A 26842-nucleotide genomic window follows, 5' to 3' on the forward strand; every position below is an offset into this window, starting at 1 on the left:
TGAACGGCATAAAAGAAAAACCTCGCGATTCGCCATTTTTTTTTTGTCACCTTGTCCCCCCCAAAAAATAGGACTGTTCAATTATGGGCCGGACGTTCCATAAAACGTGAAATGAAGCCGCTTTTTGGGGCATTTATTTTTTTTCCCGTGGTATGGAGTATTGCAATACTTTTTTATGGTATCGAAGCCGAATCAAAATTTTGGTATCGAAACAACCCTACTTTGAAGTTCTGAAACCCTAAACCTACTTAGTATCAAACAAGCAAGTGGAGATAGTATATCAAAATATCATCAAATATAAAATATGGGGAAAAGACAGGATGGTAAACAGTGTACAGAGAAGCGAAGGGCAGTTTACACAAATGCATTCACATGTATATCCACGCGGCAATAAGCACTAGGTGGCTAGTAGGTAAGGGGGGGGGGGGGGGGCTATAATTCAAGGACAACCAAATCTGCATAGCCATAAGTAATAATCACCCCAATTGGGCTATATAATATATTGCAGAAAATAGTAATAACTGGGTGTCCGTGAGTTATCCCACAGCGTCCAGGGATCATAGGCAACCAAGACTGACAAGTATAATACAAAATATCTCAAGTCTGATCTGTGACTAAATCCCAAGGTATAGCGATGGTCTAAGAAATATCTGAGGCCCAATATGAATGTAAGGAAATATCATATATAGGTGTCGAGCTATACTATACACAGGACGTACCTGAAGACATGGTGAACACAGGAGGATACTGGACCCTAAGCGCAAGATCTCGACGCGCGTTTCACGAAGCCGCTGAGGTACAGGTGGAATGTTTTGCTGTCTAGTTTAGACAGAGAGGTTTTCGTAGGTTAATTAGTACCCTAAACCTACTTGCCTGAATTGGCCTCTTTGGACTAGTACCTCTTGCTTAACCTCAGGAAGCTCCTCAAGGGAGGGGGGGGGGGCACATTTATCTGCGGATAAGTGGTTTGCAGCACAACCAAAATAATTTTTCGGGGATGGTATAAAGATAGAACAACAAAATTGTACATGTGCGGAGCTCAGGGCGGAATTTATACAGTAAATATTTTCAGAGCTGTAACTTGTTTTCTTTACAAAGCCAAAGACTTATGCTCATCCCCTTGTATTTACTGTACCAGCAAAAACTCCCTCACTGCTCCCCTCTAGGGGCAAAAACATGAATCCGACTGGGTACAAGAGCTTTCACATGTAATTGGAGCTTCCTTAGAGCGGCCATACACATTCAATAGCTGACGGCTGATTGATCGTGTGGCCGACAGCTATCTCTCCCGACTCCCCCATGCACATTCTGCTCGTTTGAATGTCTGTGTATTCAGAGCCGCTGCTAGACTCTTCTGGCGGCGGCTTATCTCAACGGAAAACAAAATGATCGGGCAAAATATTGCCCGATCCTTCTCTCCCCCAACTTCATCTGCCAGCGAAGAGTTAGGAGCTTACTCCATACACATTAGACTACGGGTCGAAGCTGACAATACACTAATGTGTATGGGTCCTTTAGAGTGCAGCCTCGTATTTAGGGAAATATAGCAATCACTGCATTTTATTGGAATTGCTCCAGTTGGGTTGTCCGAGTTATATCTATGTATGTTATGGTGGATTATAACAATATTAGGCTACATGCACACGAAAGTTGTTTGTTTCCGTGTCTGTTCCGTTTTTTTAGTGGATAGGAAGGGGACCCATTCATTAAAATGGGTCTGCAAAAAACGCGGACAGCACACACGTGTGCTGTCCGCATCAGTATGTCCGTTCCGTTGCCCCGCAAAAAAAATAGTGCATGTCCTATTCTCTTCTAGTTTGCGGACAAGGATAAGCATTATTACAATGGATCCGCAAAAAAAAAAAGGGATGCCATACGGAACGTCATGTTTTTTTTTCTTGCGGAACGCAAAACACATACGGTCGTGTGCATGTAGCCTTAAAAACACATTTGTAATTTACTCACAATATTTATTCTGCCGTGTTCCTACACGGCCGATGCGGGTCACGTGACCCCTGACGTCATCTACCAGGCTCCGTTGCTGACATTTCGTGTACAGGCTTCTCTCTGCTTTAGGGAGTGACCCCGCTCTGTACACGAAACGTCAGAGCCTTGTGGGCCTGCCCCCCTCTCTCTCCTCTGGCTGCCGCGGCCCCTTTGAGGGATCGCGCATGCGCAATCCTTATCAGTGTCGGCAGCCGTGCGGACTCCCTCCCTGTGATCCATCAGTGTGCCTGTTCCTCTGCCTCCGCAACTGGCGATCTGGCAGCCTCAGCAAGTTACTATTGCCCAACTCCACCGGCCATCAGAAACAAAACCACCCCCAGGAACAAAGTAAATCATTGTCTGTCATATAGATATAGCTGTGATATAGCTTAGATAGATGTAGGTTTTATATAGCTAAGATACATATAGCTGCCATATAGCTTAGATACATATAGCTGCCATATAGCTTAGATACATATAGCTGTCATATAGCTTATATACATATAGCTGTCATATAGCTTAGATACATATACAAACCGGATTCCCAAAAAGTTGGGACACTATACAAATCGTGAATAAAAACTGAATGCAATGATGTGGAGGTGCCAACTTCTAATATTTTATTCAGAATAGAACATAAATCACAGAACAAAAGTTTAAACTGAGAGAATGTACCATTTTAAGGGAAAAATATGTTGAATCAGAATTTCATGGTGTCAACAAATCCCCAAAAAGTTGGGACAAGGCCATTTTCACCACTGTGTGGCATCTCCCCTTCTTCTTACAACACTCAACAGAGGTCTGGGGACCGAGGAGACCAGTTTCTCAAGTTTAGAAATAGAAATGCTCTCCCATTCTTGTCTAATACAGGCCTCTAACTGTTCAATCGTCTTGGGCCTTCTTTGTTGCACCTTCCTCTTTATGATGCGCCAAATGTTCTCTATAGGTGAAAGATCTGGACTGCAGACTGGCCATTTCAGTACCCGGATCCTTCTCCTACGCAGCCATGATGGTGTGATTGATGCAGAATGTGGTCTGGCATTATCTTGTTGAAAAATGCAGGGTCTTCCCTGAAAGAGATGACGTCTGGTTGGGAGCATATGTTGTTCTAGAACCTGAATATATTTTTCTGCATTGATGGTGCCTTTCCAGACATGCAAGCTGCCCATGCCACACGCACTCATGCAACCCCATACCATCAGAGATGCAGGCTTCTGAACTGAGCCTTGATAACAACTTGGGTTGTCCTTGTCCTCTTTGGTCCGGATGACATGGCGTCCCAGATTTCCAAAAAGAACTTTGAATCGTGGCTTGTCTGACCACAGAACAGTCTTCCATTTTGCCACACTCCATTTTAAATGATCCCTGGCCCAGTGAAAACGCCTGAGCTTGTGGATCTTGCTGAGAAATGGCTTCTTCTTTGCACTGTAGAGTTTCAGCTGGCAACGGCGGATGGCACGGTGGATTGTGTTCACTGACAATCGTTTCTTGAAGTATTCCTGAGCCCATTCTGTGATTTCCTTTACAGTAGCATTCCTGTTTGTGGTGCAGTGTCGTTTAAGGGCCCGGAGATCACGGGCATCCAGTATGGTTTTACGGCCTTGACCCTTACGCACAGAGATTGTTCCAGATTCTCTGAATCTTCGGATGATGTTATGCACAGTTGATGATGATAGATGCAAAGTCTTTGCAATTTTTCGCTGGGTAACACCTTTCTGATATTGCTCCACTATCTTTCTGCGCAACATTGTGGGAATTGGTGATCCTCTACCCATCTTGGCTTCTGAGAGACACTGCCGCTCTGAGAAGCTCTTTTTATACCCAATCATGTTGCCAATTGACCTAATTAGTGTTAATTGGTCTTCCAGCTCTTCGTTATGCTCAAATTTACTTTTTCCAGCCTCTTATTGCTACTTGTCCCAACTTTTTGGGGATTTGTTGACACCGTGAAAATTTGAATCAACGTATTTTTCCTTTAAAATGATACATTTACTCGGATTAAACGTTTGATCTGTCATCTACGTTCTATTACAAATAAAATATTGACATTTGCCATCTCCACATCATTGCATTCAGTTTTTATTCACAATTTGTTTAGTGTCCCAACTTTTTTGGAATCCGGTTTGTAGCTGTCATATAGCTTAGACATAGATAGAGCTTAGAAAGATGTAGGTGTCATATAGCTTAGATACATATAGCTGCCATATAGCTTAGATACATATAGCTGTCATATAGCTTAGATACATATAGCTGCCATATAGCTTAGATACATATAGCTGCCATATAGCTTAGATACATATAGCTGCCATATAGCTTAGATACATATAGCTGCCATATAGCTTAGATACATATAGCTGCCATATAGCTTAGATACATATAGTTGTCATATAGCTTAGACATACTGTAGATAAAGCTTAGATACATATAGCTGTCATATAGCTTAGATACATATAGCTGTCATATAGCTTAGATACATATAGCTGTCATATAGCTTAGATACATATAGCTGTCATATAGCTTAGATAGATATAGCTGTCATATAGCTTAGATACATATAGCTGCCATATAGCTTAGATACATATAGCTGCCATATAGCTTAGATACATATAGTTGTCATATAGCTTAGACATACTGTAGATAAAGCTTAGATACATATAGCTGTCATATAGCTTAGATACATATAGCTGTCATATAGCTTAGATACATATAGCTGTCATATAGCTTAGATACATATAGCTGTCATATAGCTTAGATAGATATAGCTGTCATATAGCTTAGATACATATAGCTGTCATATAGCTTAGATACATATAGCTTAGATGCATATAGCTGTCATATAGCTTAGACATAGATATAGCTTAGATAGATGTAGGTGTCATATAGCTTAGATACATATAGCTGCCATCTAGCTTAGATACATATAGCTGCCATATAGCTTAGACACATATAGCTGTCATATAGCTTAGATAAATATAGCTGTCATATAGCTTAGATACATATAGCTTAGATGCATATAGCTGTCATATAGCTTAGACATAGATATAGCTTAGATAGATGTAGGTGTCATATAGCTTAGATACATATAGCTGCCATCTAGCTTAGATACATATAGCTGTCATATAGCTTAGATACATATAGCTTAGATACATATAGCTGTCATATAGCTTAGATACATATAGCTTAGATACATATAGCTGTCATATAGCTTAGATAGATATAGCTGTCATATAGCTTAGATACATATAGCTTAGATAGATATAGCTGTCATATAGCTTAGATACATATAGCTGTCATATAGCTTAGATAGATATAGCTGTCATATAGCTTAGATAGATATAGCTGTCATATAGCTTAGATAGATATAGCTGTCATATAGCTTAGATACATATAGCTTAAATACATATAGCTGCCATATAGCTTAGATACATATAGGCGGGGAATGGCAGATTATTCACGCCCACAAATATTCATGAGGCAGAGCTCAGGCATTGTTGGTACACGCCCCCACAGCTTTGCTGCAGCATGTAAACAAAGCAATAATAACAGAACCATGCAAAGGTGTAAGTATGGGTTTTTTGCTTAGGAAATCAAGCTTAACTAATGTATGTCCTGATGAGTTTTATAAGTTATTATTATTATTTTTTCCATAACTCAGATAACCCCTTTAAAAGGTCTTGTCCCATCTCGTGGTTTCCAAGACAAGATGGGACTAAGGCTACTTTCACACTAGCGTTAGTGTGATCCGGCAGGCAGTTCCGTCGTCTGAGCTGCCTGCCGGATCCGCCGATCAGTGTGACAACTGACAGCATTTGTAGACGGATACAGGTACGGATCCATCTACAAATGCATTGCAAGAGCGGATCCTTCTCTCCGCTTGTCATGCAGATGGACGGATCCATCATGCACAGACCGGAAGGACGGATCCGTCCTTCAGTTGTTTTGCAATGCCGGACCCGGCACTAATGCAAGTCAATGGGAATTAATGCCGGATCCAGCATTCCGGCGACTGATCAGGCATTTTGGACAGACATAATACCGCAGCATGCTGCGGTATTATGTCCGCCCAAAATGCCTGACAGTGACTGAACGGAAGGCATACTGATGCAAACTGAACGGATTTCTAACCATTCAGAATGCATTGGGATATGCCTGATCAGTTCTTTTCCGGCATAGAGCCCTTTGACGGAACTCTATGCTGGAAAAGAATAACGCAAGTGTGAAAGTACCTTTAGCTCTGGCCCCAGGTGGAGGGGCTTACGGAAACAGCCGAGCTGGCCTCTGGTCTGGTAACTCTCAATATAGTGAACTGGAAAGAGCGTAACAGAACAAGCTACACGGCTCCTGTACCTCCGGGTTATGGAAGCAGCGTAGCTTCACCGGACTTGTGAAAAAAGATGGCAGCCCCCATATGTTCGCGGGCGAACAATGCGAACTGGCCATCACTGCTGGTGACATGATACAGCTGAGGATCAGAAGCGAAATGATAACTCACAAATATAATCACTGGCATGAAAATTGCCTTCACTACAGTTTACATCATGTACCCTTTTGACAGGTCAGACAATAAAAAATTTCGTGGGAATGCTAAAAGCCCCTATAATGCCCCCTTAAATTGCCAGGCCCCTCATACTGGTTATACTTACCCCACTCGCTGGCACCTGCATTCCTCCTGATGCCCTTACAGCCGCTTCTGCATCTCCCTGTCGCGCAGATCAGAAACAAGGCGGGGGGGGGGGGGTTGTACAGCCAATAGCAGGCCACAACGGGAACGAGCCCCCCTAGCATAGCGTGTGACACTAGGGAGGCTTGTCCCCATTGCGGCCTGCTATTGGCTGCACCCCCCTGATGTTTTGATCTGCGTGACGAGGAGATGCAACAGCCGCATCAGAAGCGACGCGGGTGGTGGGGAGCTGGGTAAGTAGAACCCGTATGAAGGCCCGAGCATTTTAGGGGTTGGATAACCTCTTTAAGTATTAAAAGGATCCAAATCTAATTAAGAGACACCCTGTGAAAATGTAGGGTTGATCCGACTGTGGATTTGCCTCATTCTAAGGCCTCATGCACACGACAGTATTTTTTCACGGTCCGCAAAAACGGGGTCCGTAGGTCCGTGACCGTTTTTTCGTCCGTGGGTCTTCCTTGATTTTTGGAGGATCCACGGACATGAAAAAAAAGTCGTTTTGGTGTCCGCCTGGCTGTGCGGAGCCAAACGGATCCGTCCTGAATTACAATGCAAGTCAATGGGGACGGATCCGTTTGACGTTGACACAATATGGTGCCATTTCAAACGGATCCGTCCCCATTGACTTTCAATGTAAAGTCTGGAGTCCCTTTTATACCATCTGATCGGAGTTTTCTCCAATCCAATGGTATATTTTAACTTGAAGCGTCCCCATCACCATAGGAACGCCTCTATGTTAGAATATACTGTCGGATATGAGTTAGATCGTGAAAACTCATTTCCGACAGTATATTCTAACACAGAGGCTTTCCCATGGTGATGGGGACGCTTCTAGTTAGAATATACTACAAACTGTGTACAAGACTGCCCCCTGCTGCCTGGCAGCACCCGATCTCTTACAGGGGGCTGTGATCAGCACAATTAACCCCTCAGGTGCCGCACCTGAAGGGGTTAATTGTACTATCATATCCCCCTGTAAGAGATCAGGGCTGCCAGGCAGCAGGGGGCAGACCCCCCCCTCCCCAGTTTGAATATCATTGGTGGCCAGTGCGGCCCCCCCCCTCCCTCCCTCTATTGTAATAATAGATTGGTGGCACAGTGTGCGCCCCCCCCTCCCTCTATTGTAATAATAGGTTGGTGGCACAGTGTGCGCCCCCCGCCCCCCCCTCTATTGTAATAATTTGCTGGTGGCACAGTGTGCGCCCGCCCCCCCCCCCCTTCCTCCCTCTATTGTAATAATTAGTTGGTGGCACAGTGTGCGCCCGCCCCCCCTTCCTCCCTCTATTGTAATAATTCATTGGTGGCACAGTGTGCGCCCCCCCCATCACCCCCCCTCCCTCTATAGCATTAACAACATTGGTGGCCAGTGTGCGGCCTCCCATCCCCCCCCCCCCCAATCATTGGTGGCAGCGGAGTTCCGATCGGAGTCCCAGTTTAATCGCTGGGGCTCCGATCGGTAACCATGGCAACCAGGAAGCTACTGCAGCCCTGGTTGCCATGGTTACTTAGCAATAGTACAATAGTAGAAGATTCATACTTACCTGGGAGCTGCGATGTCTGTATCCGGCCGGGAGCTCCTCCTACTGGTAAGTGACAGTTCATTTAGCAATGCACCGCACAGACCTGTCACTTACCAGTAGGTGGAGCTCCCGGCCGGACACAGACATCGCAGCTGCCAACAGGTAAGTATGAATCTTCTACTATTGTACTATTGCTAAGTAACCATGGCAACCAGGACCGCAGTAGCGTCCTGGTTGCCATGGTTACCGATCGGAGCCCCAGCGATTAAACTGGGACTCCGATCGGAACTCCGCTGCCACCAATGATCGGGGGGGGGGGGGGGGGGGGAGGCCGCACACTGGCCACCAATGTTGTTAATGCTATAGAGGGAGGGGGGGCCGGGGGAGGCCGCACACTGTGCCACCAACTAATTATTAAAATAGAGGGAGGGAGGGGGGGCCGCACACTGTGCCACCAACGAATTATTACAATAGAAGGAAGGAGGGGGGGCGGGGGGCGCACACTGTGCCACCAACGAATTATTACAATAGAGGGAGGGGGCCGCACTGGCCACCAATGAGATTTCTTGAAAACGTTTCACTCGTTCTTCCAACGAGCTTTCTCAATTCTGAGTGATTTATTCCCAGAATTCTTGTACAGTCACTCAGAATTGAGAAAGCTCGTTGGAAGAACGAGTGAAACGTTTTCAAGAAATCTACAGTACATCCAGTTGCCTTGATTTATTCTTTACAGATATATGTCCTATTCTTGTCCGTTTTGCGGACCAGAATAGGCATGTCTACAATGGGCCACTCGTTCCGTAAATTGCACACGGGCGGCTTCTGTTTTTTGCAGATCTGTGGTTTGCGGACCACAGAAAACAGCACGGTCGTGTGCATGAGGCCTAAGGGGTATCTGCATGCGGACACCAACCATGGTTTCTAGGTGGACACCAGGCATGTCCCTTCTTGACGAGTCGTACAAACATCAATGCGGAGTCCATGTGAAAATCCACATATACAATCCACCCTTAGACATGGATTTTGCCCCTATATCCTCACCAAATTCTACATCCAGTACGAGGTGAATGTGCATTCTACACCAGGGTCAAGTGCAGAGCTAATAATCCGCATGGAATAAACTCAGTGCTGGGGATTTTAAAATCTGCATGTGGAAAAGCTGTGGATTAGGCCAATTTCACACAAGTGTATTCAGCCTTTGAAACACGCTCCATGTGACGGATGTAATTCCTGGACTGAACGCTGCTCCTGTGATTTATAATGCTGTGTGTTCCTGCGCGATATCAGCTGCAATGAATTGTAATCGCATAATGCCATCAGTACAATTCAGTACAGCCGAGGTCGAACAGGAACACGCAGCATTATAAATCATTATAAGGAATTGTGCACATGAATGTATTTTCTTTCCGTGTCCGTTCCGATTTTTTAGCGGACCGTATGTGGAACCATTAATTTCAAAGGGTCCGCAAAAAACCCCAAAAGTTACTCCGTGTGCATTCCGTATTTCAGTTCAGCCAAAAAATAGAACGTCTTATTATTGTTGGCATTATGGACAAGGATAGGACTGTTCTATTAGGGGCCAGTGGTTCCGTTCAGCAAAGTACAGAATGCATATGGACATCATCCATATTTTTAGCTCATCCGTTTTTTGCTGGCCGCAAAATGCATACGGTCACGTGCATGAGCCCTAATGCTGTGAGCTTGTGTCTCAGGAGCAGCGTTCAGTCCAGGCAATACTTGCATATCTCCCAACTTTTTGGATGTTCAAAGAGGGACACTTATGGTTAATTGCGCAATAGACCCATTTTTCCTGGCCATTTATCTGCTTCAATAGTTTTCTCTTACCAAATAGTGCAAAAATAATCTGAATATAGAAATTTCTAAAGTTAAAATTGCATCAAATAATATCCACGGAGGGCTCTAATATACAGAGAGGAACCAGACAAACACTTTCTGGGTCAATATTGTAAATGCAATAATGAAAATCTACGTCTCAGATCAAAAAGAGGGACATTTATGGAGCAAAGAGGGACTTGGGTAACAAAGAGGGACCCTTGGGAGGTCTGTACTTGTGTCACACACACAGCGCGCTTCGCGGACTGCACACGCTAGTCTGAAATTAGCCTTAGGGCTCATGCACACGTCTGTTGTTTTGTGGTCCGTTTTTCACGGATCCGTTGTTCCATATCTGCGCTTTTTTCCCTCTGCTTTAAGACCTCTTTCTGTTCTTGCACAAAACATATCCATATGGTTTCCATATGCGATCAGTTTTTTGTGGATCGGAAACAGTAACTTAATAATCACCAAACACGAGCAATATAGGCTGGGCATAGCATATCTACAGTATGGATCCGCAAAATACAGATGAAATATAGATGTGTTCCGTATTTTTTGTGGACCCATTGACTCGGACCGTGTTTTGCGGGCAATAATAGGACATTCACAACTTTTTTTGCGCAACGGAAATACGGAATGCACACGGAGTGCCTTCTGTTGTTTTTGCGGAGTGCCTTCTGTTGTTTTTGCGGACCCATTGAAGTGAATGGTTACGCATATGGTCCGCAAAAAAAACAAAAAACGGAACGGAAGCGGAAAGAAAATACATTCCTGTGCATGAGCCCTTAGGTCCAATAAATAATAGCAGCAGTCTATGGCACAAATCCAAGAGTCACTTAGACTTTTAAAAGAACACAGCCATGAAGGTCTCAATCGATCAGCGACTTTTAGATTGTCTTTCCCTTGGGAAACTACTCCTCCCATCCGTAGACACACAGGCTGCAGATCACGGGAGTACTCCCATCATCCAGCACTATGAAGTGGAGGCTAGGACCTCTCCAGCTGTTGCCGAAGCAACGCCTCCTGCCTGGTGACTGGTCCCCTCACTTCCGGTTTACGTCACTTGCGCATGACGCAGCACGCAGGGATGGCGGATCACATGACGCACGCCACAGGAGAGACGACTCTGGTGACCTGACAACCACCGGCCTGCGCTGAACGAGCAGCGGACTTTGCGTCTTCACTCGTGGGGGGACCCGTGAATGGACTTGTGAGCGCTGTGTGTGAGGCCGGGCCGTCCGTCAGGAGAGAGAGAGCCGCCGCGAGCCCGTCATGTCGGAACTGAACAGCGTCTCTCTGCAGCAGATGCTGGACAGGTGAATGGCGGCGGGGGGAGGGTCCTGTAAATGTCACCCGGACTTCAGCCCTGTCATTGAGGGAGAGTGCAAAGGAAAACTGGTTTCTAGAGGCAACTAATCAGATTGTTCCTTTCATTTTCTAAATGCTCTGAAAAATGAAAGGTAGAACCTGATTGGTTGCAATGGGAAACTAAGCCAGTTTTCCTTTATACCAGTCTTGATAAATCTCCCCCATGGTGTGTAACGTTATCACATGTCTGGATAGTCCATTCCTTTACACATCTGTCATTCACAGGCAGTGGAAAGCTGGGGGACAACCCTAAATCCGTATAGATGTCATATACGTCAGGGACCCCCACCTATAAAAAGGGGGGTCTTCTGATAGTATTCTGCAAACTAAGGAGGCTGAACGGAGAAGTCAAGTCTATGGGGATTATGGAAACAATCAGTGGCAATTGCTAGAATAGGCCATGAATGTCAGCTAGGTGCGGGTCCAGCCTCTGGGAGTGAAGAGAGAAGCTGAGCATGCGCCGCCACCCTCCATTCAACGCTATGGGAGTTCTGAAAATAGCCAAGCGGTGAATGGAGATGTGGCCGCCCTTGCGTGGTTCGCTCCCCATTCGCTACTATGGGACTTTACAATTTTCGGAACGCAGATAGCGATGAATGGAGAGCACAGCGTGGGGGACTCCATTCTGTCTGACATTGGGACCCGCACCTATCTGACACTGATGGCAGAGCTTAGGCTACTTTCACACTTGGGTTATTCTTTTCTGGTGTTGAGTTCCGTCCTAGGGGCTCAATACCGGAAAAAAACTGATCAGTTTTCTCTTAAGGCATTCTGAATGGAGAGCAATCCGTTCAGGATGTCTTCAGTTCAGTCCCTCTTACGTTTTTTGGCCGGAGAAAATACCGCAGTATGCAGCAGTTCTGTCTCCGGCCAAAAATCCTGAACGCATGCCGGATCCGTCGTTATTTTCCATTGAAATGCATTAATGTCGGATCCGGCCCCAAGTGTGCCGGCAAAACGGATCTGTTCTTTCCGTCTGCGCATTCGCAGACCATTAAATCTTTTCCAGATGACAACCGGAAAGATGGATCCGCTATTGCAATGTATTTGTGAGACTGATCCGTTTCACAAATGCATCTGTTTGCGTCCGGATTCCCGGATCCGGCAGGCAGTTTTGTCGACTGAACTGCCTGCCGGAATCCTCTGCCGCAAGTGTGAAAGTACTCTAAGCCATATGCAACCAGTATCTGAGATGGGACAACCCCTTTAAGCAGGACTGACCAAGACAAGTTGGTACAGAAGCGTGTCCAGGGATTAGAAGGTGACGCGTTTCAGGCCCCTGCCTTTGTATTGTTCATGGTGCCCATTCAAGCCCTGGCTCTGGTCAGAGGCGGAAGGTCCACCTCTGTGACGTTGTCGTCTAAAGAACAGTACGGCCCAGAGAGGGCACATTTAGGGACGCGTCTCGCTCCGCAGTGGGTTTAGGTGTAGTGTGAAAACGTAAGGAGCGGAGAAATGATGGGAAACGTAAGTAGATCAGTCGGCTGCAATGCATTACATGGTAAAATGTGATGGATGAAGACAGTGCCAGTGTTACAATAGAAGAGAAGAGGCGGTCAGATTCAGGCATATGGCTTACCTTTGTACATTTGGATCTGCTGCTGCTGTCCCTTCTCTTTAGGGGCCCCGTTCTGGAGATTGGTGGGACCCGCACCTATCTGACATTGGTGGCACATCCTTATCGATATGATACAAATGTTGAGATTGGAAAACCCCTTTTTAAAGTGGTTGTGCAGCGATTTATATTGACCTATCCTCAGGATAGGCCATCAGTATCTGATCGGCGAGGGTCCGCCACCCGGACACTCCATGTGAGCGCTGCTTCCTGTTCATTATACTGCGCATTGTCTCCATTGGAGCAGTGGCGCAGTGTAATTACATGTACTCACTCCATTCACGTAAATGGAGCGAGTACTTGTATTACACCGCACTTCCGAGACGATGTGCAGTGTAATGACCAGGAAGCAGCGCTCGTCTGGAGCGCCTTCTCCTCTCAGACAGCTGATCGGCCGGGGTTCTGGGTGTGACCTCTGCTGATCAGATATTGATGACCCCTCCTGAGTATCGGTCATCAATAAAAACCACTGCACATCCCCTTTTAAAGGGGTTGTCCTGGTTCAGAGCTGAACCCGGACATACCCTTATTTTCACCCCGGCAGCCCCCCTGAGTCTGGCATCGGAGCATCTCATGCTCCGATGCGCTCCCGTGCCCTGCGCTAGATCGCGCAGGGCACAGGCTCTTGTGTTTTCAATAACACACTGCCGGGCGGTAACTTCCGCCCAGCAGTGTGTTCGGTGACGTCACCGGCTCTGAGGGGCGGGCTTTAGCTCTGCCCTTGCCGTTTTACTGGCTAGGGCAGAGCCAAATCCCACCCATCAGTGCCGGTGACGTCACCGGGCTGCCTGTCAGCCCCATAGAGAGCCCGGTATGTCACCGGAACTCAGAAAAATGCCTTTGCCCTGCGCGATTTAGCGCAGGGCAAAGGAGAGCATCGGAGCATGAACTGCTCCGATGCTCATGTCAGGGGGGCTGCTGGGGTGAAAATGGAGGTATGTCCAGGTTCAGCTCTGAACCTGGACAACCCCTTTAAGATCTCATGTACATGACTGGATTGTGTTATACATCGGGAAGTGTATGGCGTAGGGATGGACGAAGACTTTGGGAATAACTCGCTTTGCCTTGTCGGAGGCCATACATTTTAATGCTGTATGGAGACGGATCTCCGTACAGCATTAGGGCTTGTTCACATGACCGTATGGCTTTTTCAGTGTTTTGCAGGCTGTTTTTAACGGATCAGTTTTTTGTTTCAGTAGTGGTTCCGTTCCGTTTTTCCATATGGCATATACAGTAATTACATAGAAAAAATTGGGCTGGGCATAAAATTTTCAATAGACTGTTCCGTAAAAACATAAGACATATGGAGTACTTTCTGTATGTGTTCCGTTTTTTTTGTGTGGACCCATTGACTTGAATGGAGCCACGGAACGTTATTTGCGGGCAATAATAGGACATGTTCTATCTTTGAACGGAAATGTAATGCATACGGAGTACATTCCGTTTTTTGTTTTTTTTGCGGAACCATTGAAATGAATGGTTCCGTATACGGAACGCAAAAAACGTTTGTGTGAACGAGCCCTTAAACTGATGTTTTGAGCAAAGCGACTTCAGATCTAGGATCGGAAGCTCCCTTTGCTAATCCCTAGTATGGAGGTTTTGAAAAACCTTTTTGCATGCTCTATCACATATCTATCCCGTAGGTGCACGGCGCTCACTATACCTACGGCCTCAAGCACACGGCTGATTTAGCTTTTCAATCCTCCGCAGAAGCAGGATCCTTGTAGAAAGGATAGCTCCCATGTGCTCTGCTATTTTTATTTTTTTTGTATTTTTTATTTTTATTTTCTTCTCGCTTCCATCATTAGAAAGGGCTTTTCCCCTCCGCAAAAAAACTGACAAGAGTAGGACCTGTGATGAGACTTTCGGATCGGGTGCACAGATCCGTGAAATTAACCAATGTGGGCCTTCTTGATTTGTATGGGTCAGTGCTCTGCCCGGTTTAAAAACGCATGAAGTGCTGAAGAAAAATCCGATAGTTGACATGAGGCCTAAAACCAAACTCCGTCCTCGGTTACTGGTGCAGTACAGCGACCCTGAAGTATAGGCGTAGCTCTGTCCTCTGAGGGCGCGGTGTACTTTCAGTTTTTATTTCTTCCTGTTACGTGGTTCTGGCGATGCTTACTTTCACTTTTTCTGTCGGCTGCAGAAAGGAATTTCTTCCTGAGGATCAGTCTAGTGGAGAGCATGGCTTCATTTTCTGTTACAATCTCTGTTCGTTATGCATCATTAGGCCTCATGCACACGACTGTTGTTCTGGTCCGCATCCGAGCCGCTGTTTTTGCGGCTCGGGTGCTAACCCATTCTCTTCAATGGGGTTGCAAAAGATGCCGATAGCACTCAGTGTGCTGTCCGCATCCGTTGCTCCATCCCGTGGCTCCGCAAAAAAATATATAACATGTCCTATTTTTGTCAGTTTTTTGCAGACAAGAATAGGCATTTCTGCAATGGGCCGCCTTTTCCGTTCCGCAAATTGCGGATGGCACATGGGCAGCTTCCGTGTTTTGCGGACCGCAAAAAAACAGAACGGTTGTGTGCATGAGGCCTTAGACTGATGCTAGATACTGCAGTCCTGGAGCTGTTTCTACCCCATCTGGTACCAGAATGTAGGAGTTGTTTGTTTTTATTTTTTTTGTGTTTTTATTCCGCTATATTTTTCTGCTGCTTCTGGCTACATGCACACGACCGTTGTGTGTCTTGCAGTCCGCAAATTGCGGATACGCAAAACACGGATAGCGTCTGTGTGCATTCCGCAATATGCGGAACGGCACGGACAGCCATTGATATAACTATTGTCCGCAAAATGGACAAGACTAGGACAGGTTATATTTTTGCGGACCATGGAACGGAGCAACGGATGCGGACAGCACACGGAGTGCTGTCCGCATCTTTTGCGGCCCCATTGACGTCAATGGGTCCTCATCTAAGCCGCAAAAACTGCGGCTCGGATGTGGACCAAAACAACTGCCGTGTGCATGAGGCCTTTAGGTGATATATTTGCACCAATGTAAAAAGCTTGATAAGTAAGTTAATGGAGTCAAACCTTGTACTTAGTGTCTGCATCGCTCAGCCTGGGGCTACAGCTTGTGTCTGATGATTGTCAGTGGTGTCGCAGTGTGACTCGCGACATGCCACCTCTGCAGCAGTTGTAGAAAATCTATCAATGTTTAATTTTTGGACAATTTGTTTAAAACTTTGCCATCGTACACCACAAGGCAAGTCGCAACTGCGACTTTTCTGCAATTTGGTTCTGTCTTTAGGACCGAATCACAGCTCTGAAATAATTGCAAGAACGCAAGTTGGGCAAATGTTATTTCTCGCACAACTTCTTTGACTTAATACCACGCGACACCCATCACTGTGTAGTCCCAGCCTTACGTTACCTGCCCATGAGGCGGTTTTCATGCGGAAAAACTGCACCATAATACCTTACCAGCAAAGTCAATAAGATTTGACACTTTTTTATTTATTTATTTTTTTCTTCTTCTGTGCGGAAATCGACCGGCCATGCAGCTTTTAAAATCCACAGCATGTCAATTGTTTGTGCGATTCTGCTTCTTCTGTAGAGAGGTTTTTCCCCATAGACTTCAGTGGGGTTGTTAAAGGGCATCTGTCAGCAGATTTGTACCTATGACACTGGCAGACCTGTTACATGTGTGCTTGGCAGCTGAGGAGTGTTGGTCCCATGTTCATGTGTGTCTGCATTGCTGAGAAATATGATGTTTTAATATATGCAAATGAGCCTCTAGGGGCAACGGGGGCGTTGTAATTACACCTAGAGGCTCTGCTATCTCTGCACCTGCCACGCCCCCTGTACTATGACAGGGCCAGGCAGTCAAAACATCATCATACTTGGTCCTGTCATTCAATGTGCAGAAGGCAGAGCCTCTAGGTGTAATGGCAACACCCCCATTGCTCCTAGAGGCTAATTTGCATATATTAAAACATCTTTGTCATGGCATAACATAAACAGAAAATCCGCACAAAAAATGTGATAGCAGATTTATGTTTTTGTGCAGGTTTTCCGAATAAGAGTCTGCACTGTGTGCAGGGAACTTTGGGGCTCAGGTTTAGCTCCAGGAGGACAACTGCCTTTTGTTTGGAAGCTCCTTTGATGCTGAGCTTATTGCAGCAGCAGTTTAGCTAATTAAAGGCTTCTTGAGTAGGGGGCCCCCTTAAATATTTTCATGTAGGGCATCCGTACAGAGGATGTTTTGTTGGGCATACCTCTTTAATGCAGCCCCGTCTGTTCCTCCTGGCTAGAGAAGACGGTGACTGAGCTGGACCGTCATGGCTGTCTTATAAATGTGTTCACACTAGCTATAGGACAGCAATGAAAATGAAAGGGCTAGTAACCCCTAGGACTTGTCATGGCCGTCACTCTGCAGAGACTCGCAGGAAGGGACCTTCTCAGAGCCTGGCACACATACCACAGCATCAGACGGGTATTATATATAGCACATGCCGCGGTATTCACGTTGACTGCAGTATTGCTTCACATTGCCTCTTGGAAATTGGAAGAAAGGGATTCTACAATATACTATAACCCTTTCACTGCCACAGATAGATCTTCTCTGATGGCCAGTTACACATAAATAGATTGCACCTGAGCTGAGCTGGGTGTAGCTCAGGAAAAAAATCCTAAAAATAGGGAGAGGTGTAAAGAATACATTATGACAGAGAACCCCCAGTGCAGATTATGACACTAGCTCCCATGGTTTTGCATTCACAGCCACCTGTATGCACCTTTGCATCAACCGTACATTGCTTAAAGTTAAAAGGGTGATCCCTTGACTAATGTAAACAAATTAAATTGAAATAGAACATGACAATCTCATTCTAACAAAGCTAGAACCAGACCTGTACCTCACATGGATCCAGAGATCTCCCTATTCATTGCTCTGCTAGATTTATAGCAAGCTGACAGTTCGAGGGGAGTGTCCTCTCTGCTGCAGCTCAGGGGGCGTGTCCATGCTGACCCTATCACAGCTCAGGGGGCATGTCCATGCTCTGCCTATCACAGCTCAGGAGTGAGACGAAGGATAACACTGAGCATGTGCGGCCTTCTCAGTGAGCAGGACAAAGAAATAGGAAATAAACAGACAGTAGGTGGCGCTATACAGATACATTTTATTCAAAAACTCAGTGGCTATACAGATTTTTTTAAAATAAAGTATATTTTTTAATTGCGAAAAAGAGAATATTTCTTGTACATTGATCCATATATATCTGAGTCAAAGCATAATAAAGTATTACATTAAGGCTACTTTCACACTTGCGGCAGAGGATTCCGCCGCCGGAACTGCCTGCTGGATCCAGCAAGCCTGAACCAAATGGATGCATTTGTGAGATGGACCTGGATGCGGATCTGTCCGACAAATGCATTGCAATACCGGATCCGTCTTTCCGGTTGTCATCTGGAAAAACGGATCCCGTATTTATTTTTTTCACATTTTTAAATGTCTGCACAGGCGCGGACCGGAAGAACGGATCCGTCAATGCGGCAATTTTAATGCTGGGACCGGCACTAATAGATTCCAATAAAAAATAATGCCGGCATTCCGGCAAGCGTTAAGGATTTTTGGCTGGAGAGAAAACTTCAGCATGCTGCTGTATTTTCTCCAGCCAAAAAACGTAAGAGGGATTGAACTGAAGACATCCTGAACAGATTACTCTCCATTCAGAATGCATTAGGATAAAACTGATCAGTTCTTTTCCGGTATTGAGCCCCTAGGACGGAACTCAATACTGGAAAAGAAAAACGCTAGTGTGAAAGTACCCTAATACAAATATTGCATATTTTGTCATTATTGCTATATCAATTTTTATAAAGTACCAAAACACATAGTACATACTTTAGAAATCGCTCCCCCCCCCCCCAACTTCCCTGGGGAGAGACGACTACATCAGCTCATGTTATGAAGGTACTGCATCAACAATTGATTGCATAGCCCAGAACGTTGGGTTTGCCCACAGTCACAGGTCGGAGCCATAACAGGAGTCTCCAAGGCTCATATCATTTTACCTAGTACCGAAAGTTGCCCCCGCAACGCCAATCCAGGGGCTTCAAACCATCCCTGCCAAATAGCCATAAACTTAGCTGGGCATCTTCTTTACAAATCTACTCCTCTTTCATATCTCAGAATATTGTTAAGTCGGTTTATAAATTCCAGTTTAGTGGGCTATACAGAATTTTTAATTATATGCAATTACAAAAGTATTCTGATCCAGGTGCTGGTTTGAAAACTGTAGAAGATTTTTCGGGGGACAACCCCTTTTAAAGTTTCTGATTTCTCAGCCAACAGAAATCTATTTCATGTGCAGTAGCGGAGGGCGATGTGTGATGATATAGGTGGGTTTTCACTTCTTTTTTTTTTTTTTACTGAAGCCTTTAAGTGCCTTTGCTCTATACTGTGGCGTAGGGTTGTTGCGGGTATTGAAATTTCGATACCCAATCGATACAATATCGGGATTTCCATTTTCTCAATACTAGGCTGCGCAATCTAGTATCACAGAACATGAGCGCGCTGCTCTCAGCGCGCTCATGTTCCCTCAACAGCACAGGGGAGAAGGAAGCAGTCTCTCCCTCCCCCCTGTGCTGCTCCTGCCACTGCCACCAATGAACGGAGAGAGGGGCGGCTGCACTGCACCACCAATGATAGGACTTTTCCTGGGTCCAGACTTTAAGTATTAGGCTACACAGAGCGAAGCCCAGAGATGTCCCAGCACTTACTATTATTCCTGGGCGCCGCTCCATTACTGTCTCCTGCTCCATATGCTAATTACTATCGGAGCAATGGGGAGGAGACATCAGCTTCTCTCCTGGGCGTTCCTTCTCCCTGCCCTGCGATTGGACAGCGCTACAGCCAGGGAGAAGGAACGCCCACTAGAGAAGCTGAGGTCTCCTCCCCTATTGCTCCTATAGTAATTATCATTGGTGACGCAGTGCACTACCCCCCACCCCCCCCCCATTAAAATAACCAAGGAGCAAGGAGCTTTGTCATTGGTGGGTATATGCGCGCATCAGAGCTATACTGGTCCTGCAGTAGGGGAAGCCGGCGGGAGCTCCAGGGGTGGCTGTAAGGAGAGCGGGCCGCAAGGGAAACGTGACAGGGCTGCTGGAGAGGTAAAGAGTGCTTCACTCTTAAAAATGTTAATTGGGTGTATGGGTATATAGCTGGGTATTGGGAGCATCCTCCTACTGCTGAATCTTCTGTGAGGCCTTGAAATATATCATGTTCTATATGATGTCTCAAGTTCAGTGTATTCTTTCTGTGATTCTTTATAGTGATTTGGTGGGGGGCATACATCTAGTTTGCTGCTCTCTGGCTCCTATATGTTAGTATGCAGCAAAAAACCAGGGTATATCAAATTAAACTATGCGATTTGGCTTTGTTGGCATTGTAATGGCCCTTTTACACCTGCAGATAATTGCTAAGATCATCACTAACAAACATTCGTATGAACGCTCGATAGCGATGATCAGGCAGTGTAATACTGCCGAATACCTGATGAACAAGCAAATGAGTAATTGGAGTCTTTCAACATGTTTAAAAATCGTTTGTCGGCGGCAGATTGTGCCATGTAATCAGCGCTCTGCTGCCGGCAAACAATGATTCAGTATGGGGACGAGCGATGGCATAGCTGAGGAGATTGCTGCATGTAGGTGTAATAGGGCCGTTAAACCTGCCGTTGCACGTATACATCAGATGGAGGCCGTTGCTGGATGCCGTACAGTCGCCCATAGGGTCTATTGTAAGAAAACAAAACAACAATCAAACGAAAAATAAAACGTTTTATTTTTAGCGGCAGCCTTCTGCATAGTGGTGCAATCTGTGGAAACCTTACCGCACATGCTGGGAGCTGGTATACATCAGGCTAAGGGCGCAGACTCTGTCTACACTAGCTTTCTATACACAAAAAAGTACACCATGTAGTACGCAGTTTTTAAGATGGTAGTCCTTAGAAGTTGGACCCCCACTGATCATAAAGCGGTTGCATAGTCTAGTGATATGCCATCAGTTTATAAGGTGGGAACACCTGGGATAATGGGAAAGCTGGTAGTTGTGCCCATGTCCTGGCGAGATTGCTGCGCACTATGGACGTGACATGAGATGTATGCGTCGCCTGGAGCGGAGGGAGGTGGAGAAAGAGGGGAGGAGCCGAGCTCGGTTTGGGAAGGCGTGTCTGGGCGCCGTTGCTTATAGGTACCACCCCTTGGGCTCTTTTAAACAGTTTTTCAGGGACAAAAAGAAAACATGGGGAACATCACATGAAGGCATGCTTAGGATTGGGAGTATAAGAACTGCAGCGCTATAATATACAGGGTGACTCGGAGTGGACGGAGCCTTGTAGTAAAGGCCTGTGGTTAAAGTGAAAAATGTAAGCTGTGCTGTGATTGGTTGCTATGAAAACTGCTGTGAAAGTCCGTTTTCTTTTAGACAGTTTTTGTTTGGTTACTATAAACCTGTACGCAAAGGGTCAGGTAGAAGATGGCGACCCGGCAGAAATAAAAAGCTTTTTACATGTTGGAATTTGCAAGAGTTGGGTCTCTTGTGAATTTTTTGGAATATTGCCTCATTCACACGTCAGTGTTCGGTCAGTGATTTCTGAGCTAAAACCAGGTGCGGCTCTAAACACAGAACTGGTGCAGATCTTTCCTTATACCTAATGTCTGTGGAGGCTCCAGTCCTGGTTTTGGCTCACAACCACTGACCAAAACACTGATGTGTGAATGAGGCTATGTACACCTTTGGTAGCAATTTTTTTTTATTATTGCGTTATACTTTTAATTTTGAGCTAAAAATCCTTTTTTCAATTGGTCTTTATTAACACTATGGAATACTTCTTTCTGTACAGAGCTGAGATGCTCTACTAGCTGCCTGCAGATTGTTTTTCCTTTCTGTCATGAGAAGTAGACTACTCCTTATCTCTGCTCTCACATAAACACTCATTAAAGGTCCATCCTTATCTTATTGATAAGAATGTGGCTTAAATTAGTGCTTATGACCTCAGTAGTTTAGTCTACTTTCACACTAGCGTTTTGGCTTTCCGTTTCTGAGATAGGGTTGTTGCGGGTATCGAAATTTCGATACCCAATCGATACTTTTGTCCCGGTATCGATATGATACCGGGATTTCCGTTTTTTCGATACTGGGCTGCGCTTCTGCGCAGTCTAGTATCTCTGAACATGAGCGCGCTGCTATCGGCGCGCTCATGTTCTCTCTCAGCAGCACGGGGAGAAGGAAGCTGTCCTCCCTCCCCCTGTGCTGCTGCCGCTGCCACCAATGAGAAGAGAGGGGCGGAGGAGGGGCGGCAATGAGAAGAGAGGGGCGGAGGAGGGGCGGGCGCACTGCGCCACCAATGATAGGATTATTTCCACACAGAGCGACGCCCAGCGATGTCCCAGCACTCACCATTAGTCCTGGGCGCCGCTCCGTTCGCCTGCAGTGCTCCATTACTGTCTCCTCTCCTGCTCCACATGCTGCTGATTACTATCGGAGCGATGGGAGGAGACATCAGATTCACTAGTGGGTGTTCCTTCTCCCTGCGCTGCGATTGGACAGCGCTACAGCCAGGGAGAAGGAACGCCCACTAGTGAAGCTGATGTCTCCTCCCATCGCTCCGATAGTAATCAGCAGCATGTGGAGCAGGAGAGGAGACAGTAATGGGGCACTGCGGGCGAACGGAGCGGCGCCCAGGACTAATGGTGAGTGCTGAGACATCGCTGGGCGCCGCTCTGTGTGGCCTGATAGTGAAAGTCTGGACTCATATACAGTAGTCAGTCTTTAACACATACAGGAGGCGGGTGCCGGCAGCAGAATCGCATTGCCGGCACCCTGCCCCTGACAGGGAGCTGCGATCAGCGGCAGTTAACTGCCGCTGATCTGCCAGTACCCGCCTCCTGTATAAAGGGGTAGTTATCATTGGTGGTGCAGTGTGCCGCCCCCCCCCCCCCCCTCAACCCCCCCATCCCATTAAAATCATTGGTGGCACAGTGCGCCGGCCCCTCTCAACCCCCCAGTATTAAAATCATTGGTGGCAGTGGCCACAGGGACCTCTCCCCTCCCCCTCATTGGTGGTGCAGTGGCAGCTTCTGATCGGAGCCCCAGCTGTGTAAGCCTGGGGCTCCAATCGGTTACCATGGCAGCCAGGACGCTACAGAAGCCCTGGTTGCCATGGTAACATCCCTGATGCTGTGTGCACAGAGCAGCAGGGACAGTGTGGAGTCCTATTCAGCCTGATAGAGATCTATCAGGCTGAATAGGAAAAGGGATGAAAGATCCCAGGTTCTAGCCCCTAAGGGGGAAATAGTTATTAAATAAAAAGTGTAAAAAAACCAAACAAAAAACACTAAAATATGAAGTATAAATCACCCCCTTTTCCCAATTTCACATATAAAATATATAAATAATAAACATATTACATCGCCACGTCAGAAAAGTCCAAACTATTAAAATATATTAAAAAAATCTAGGTGGTGAATGCCGGAACAGAAAAAATAAAATAAAAACTGTGCGATTCGCCATTTTTAAAAATGAGGAATGCACGTGGCTTTTTTTGTTTATTTTTTTCGCGTGGTATCGAATGGTATCGAGTATCGAAACAGAATCAAAAAATTGGTATCGCAACAACTCTATTCTGAGATCAGTTCAGGGCTCTCACAATCGGTCCAAAACAGATCAGTTTGCAATGCATTCTGAGTGGGAAAAGGATCCGTTCAGAATGCATCAGTTCAGTCTCCATTCCGCTTTATAGGCGGACACCAAAACGCTGCTTACAGCATTTTGGTATCCACCTAACTATGCGGAGGCAAACGCACAATATGGCACAATAGAAAACGGATCCGTCCTCCATTGACTTTCAATGGTGTTCAAGACGGATCCGTCTTGGCTATGTTAAAGATAATACAAACGGATCCGTTCATGACGGATGCATGCGGTTGTATTATCTGAACGGAAGCGTTTGTGCAGATCCATGACGGATCCGCACAAAACGCGAGTGTCAAAGTAGCCTTAAAAATAAGAGTAATTAGATGACCGGCACAAAGTTTAAGTGAAAGTACCAGTCACACAGTAAGGCCTCATGCACACGACTATGTATTTTGTTATCCACAAAAAATGGATCCGCAAAAAATACGGATGACATCAGTGTGCATTCTGTATTTTGCAGAACGGAACAACTGGCCCTTCATGGGACAGTCCTATCCTTTTTCCCCCCATCCCCCGGACCCATTGAAGTGAATGTATACGGTGAGCAAAAAAACAAACAAAAAAAACGCAACGGACACGGAAAGAAAATACGTTCGTGTGCATGAGTCCTTAGAAAAACAGTTAACCCTTTGACTGAACAGCTCAATATTTTTAATAAAGGCCAATTGAAAATATGATTTTTAGCCAAAAACAAGTTGAATGCAATCATAAAAAAAAAAAAAAAAAAAAAAAAAAAATTGACTCCAAAGGTGTACATGGCCTTTAAATGTGCTCCGTGCAGAGACTGCGTTTCAGGTTGGGTGAAGCAGTTCCATACCGCTGGCTATTTGTCGTGGGATAAGTCCAAAAACTTCGCAAGAGACAGTGAACAGGATTGTAGCCTTGCCCATACATAGTCCTAGAACGTGACCAGGCTGACTAGTATGGAACTACAAGAGACACAGACCACGGTATGGCGGATCTTATGAAGTCGTCTGCGCAGTATTGTGCACTGACTTGCAGAGCGGATTGGAAAAGGAGGAATTGGCTGAGAGGATGATGTGATCTGGTGACCCCCTCACCTCGTTGGGAAGGTCAACGGCCACAATGTTAGAATCTTGGGCTCAGAGAACTTGCATGCCCTTATCGAGCACATGAAGGACACACCCAAAGTACAGGTGTTCTGTGCAATTCTACAGTCCCTTCTTTCTTTCTTTTTTTGTCAGATACTGTCGCTTGGCACTACCTGGAGATGGTAAGAGAATGGCTTATGCCACAGACTACATTTGGAAGATCTTCCTCTATCACTAGGATGGTGTTCCTCCTCATTTCCAGCTGAATGTTCGCCGATACCTGAAAACAATCTACTGGAACGTCCCATCAGCAGCACCAGAATAAACAATTCACTAGTGTTGCGCTGGCCTTCACAATTACCAGATCTAACCCTCGGAGGCTTCTTTTTGCGGGGCTACATAAAAAACGCACTGTATCTGCCCCATCCCCCCCGGATCTGAACGACCTGAGACGACGCATCATTGAAAAAACGGGAGTCCATATCCAGACGCCTACCAGGCATATTGTGCAATACGCATTATGGCTCACCTGAAATGGTGAATCCTACAGGGCTGTGAAGAAGTGTCGCCTGCGGTTCTTCAGTGTCTTCACGGAGACTGGATTAAACGTTTAACTATGTCCGACACATTGAACACGTCATGGAAAAAACGTTAGGACACTTTGACCATACGTCAGTTTAGCTGAGACTGATGTACCACGTGCCCCCCCCTTCTCATTGGTAAAACCTGAGCTGAATTCAATATCGCAGATTTCAAAATGGCTGCCAAAAAAGATTCCTTCGCCAATTAATGCAGCCTTCCTCCCAATTAATACTTTCACACCATTAAAAGTAAATTTTCTACAAATTGCACCTGTTAAAAGGGTGTGCCTGGACTCACCCTGTGTATATATATATACATAGTGTATGTATACACGAGGAAAATGACCCGTGTGCGCAGTTAAACGACCATAAGTGTTTTGCAGTCCGCAAACTGTGGATCCGGAGAACCGTCCGTGTGCACGCCGGGTGTAGATGTGACGTCATCGGCGCAGGCGCTTTGAGGATGGAGCGCCGAGCGAGCGGCCGCCTCTCACTGCGCCTGCGCACATTGAAGATAGGTACGGCCGCGGCGCAGGCGCCGGATTTTGAATGCAAACAGGCAGGGCCAGCAGAGAACGATTCTGTTCCCTGGCCCTGTCAATCACAATGCGGAGGGGGCGTCTTTAGGATCGGAGGATGCGGCTGCTACCAGCAAGTAGCCGCCCTACTTGCTGGTAGCAAGGTAATTTACATATTTTTAAAATAGCTTTTTATAAAATTCTACTGAACCAAAATGATTATTAAACTTATGTGTAGGGAGCTCGCAGTATAGGGATTATTAGTAAACCCAAAAAAAAAAAACTGTTTAGTGGGCTGACAGAAGCCCTTTAACATTAAGAGCAACTATATAAATGTGGTATTGCTGTAATCATACTGACCGGCAGAATGAACGGAACGGGTAGTTTTACTTTTTTTTAAATTCCCCCCCATTTGGATTTTTTTTTTCTATCTTTCCACTACATTGTACGCAATATTAGATTGTTCCAACGGAAATATAAAAACGTTATGGCGTCGGAAAGGCTGGGAGTAAAAAACTGAAAATTGCGCTGTCCTTAAAAGGGGGTTAATAGTCCCTCTTCATTCATTTTTAAATATTAAGTATTTTAAGTGATTAAGTATTCTAACAGTAATAATGTTGTAAATATTCCTACCCGGCCAGCGCTGCGCTCCCCGGTGTAATTAGGTTGCAGGCACTTTGTGGATCATGTACCGTACATTTGTCATGTGATCCTGGCCTGGTTACAACCCGCGATGTTGGGCAGCCTCTGGCGCTGTGAGCAGTCAGTGCCCGAAGCTTCCTGGCTGTGCAGTTGCAACCCGCGTACATTGTGAGATGTTACTGGGCTAGGATCACGTGAATGTACGGCACATGACCCACGAAGTGCCCGCAACGTCATTAAACCAGGGAGCAAATTCCCAGCAGGAATATTTTCAACATTATCACTATTACCACATGAACAGACTATTATAAAAAAAAATATACATTTGCAG

At 45.8% G+C, this 26842-nt stretch overlaps 1 protein-coding gene across 1 annotated transcript in view; it reads left to right on the forward strand.

The window, feature by feature from the left end:
• The first annotated feature begins 11100 nt into the window (after positions 1–11100).
• Positions 11101–26842, forward strand: part of MARCHF5 (membrane associated ring-CH-type finger 5) — a 65336-nt gene continuing 49594 nt past the window's right edge. The window contains exon 1 of the mRNA XM_044297894.1: positions 11101–11339. Within this exon, the coding sequence (XP_044153829.1) occupies positions 11296–11339 (44 nt within the window). The 5' untranslated portion in view covers positions 11101–11295. The remainder of the gene's footprint in view (positions 11340–26842) is intronic.

The sequence above is a fragment of the Bufo gargarizans genome, chromosome 6 (assembly GCF_014858855.1).
Source record: "Bufo gargarizans isolate SCDJY-AF-19 chromosome 6, ASM1485885v1, whole genome shotgun sequence".
Classification (NCBI taxonomy): domain Eukaryota; kingdom Metazoa; phylum Chordata; class Amphibia; order Anura; family Bufonidae; genus Bufo; species Bufo gargarizans.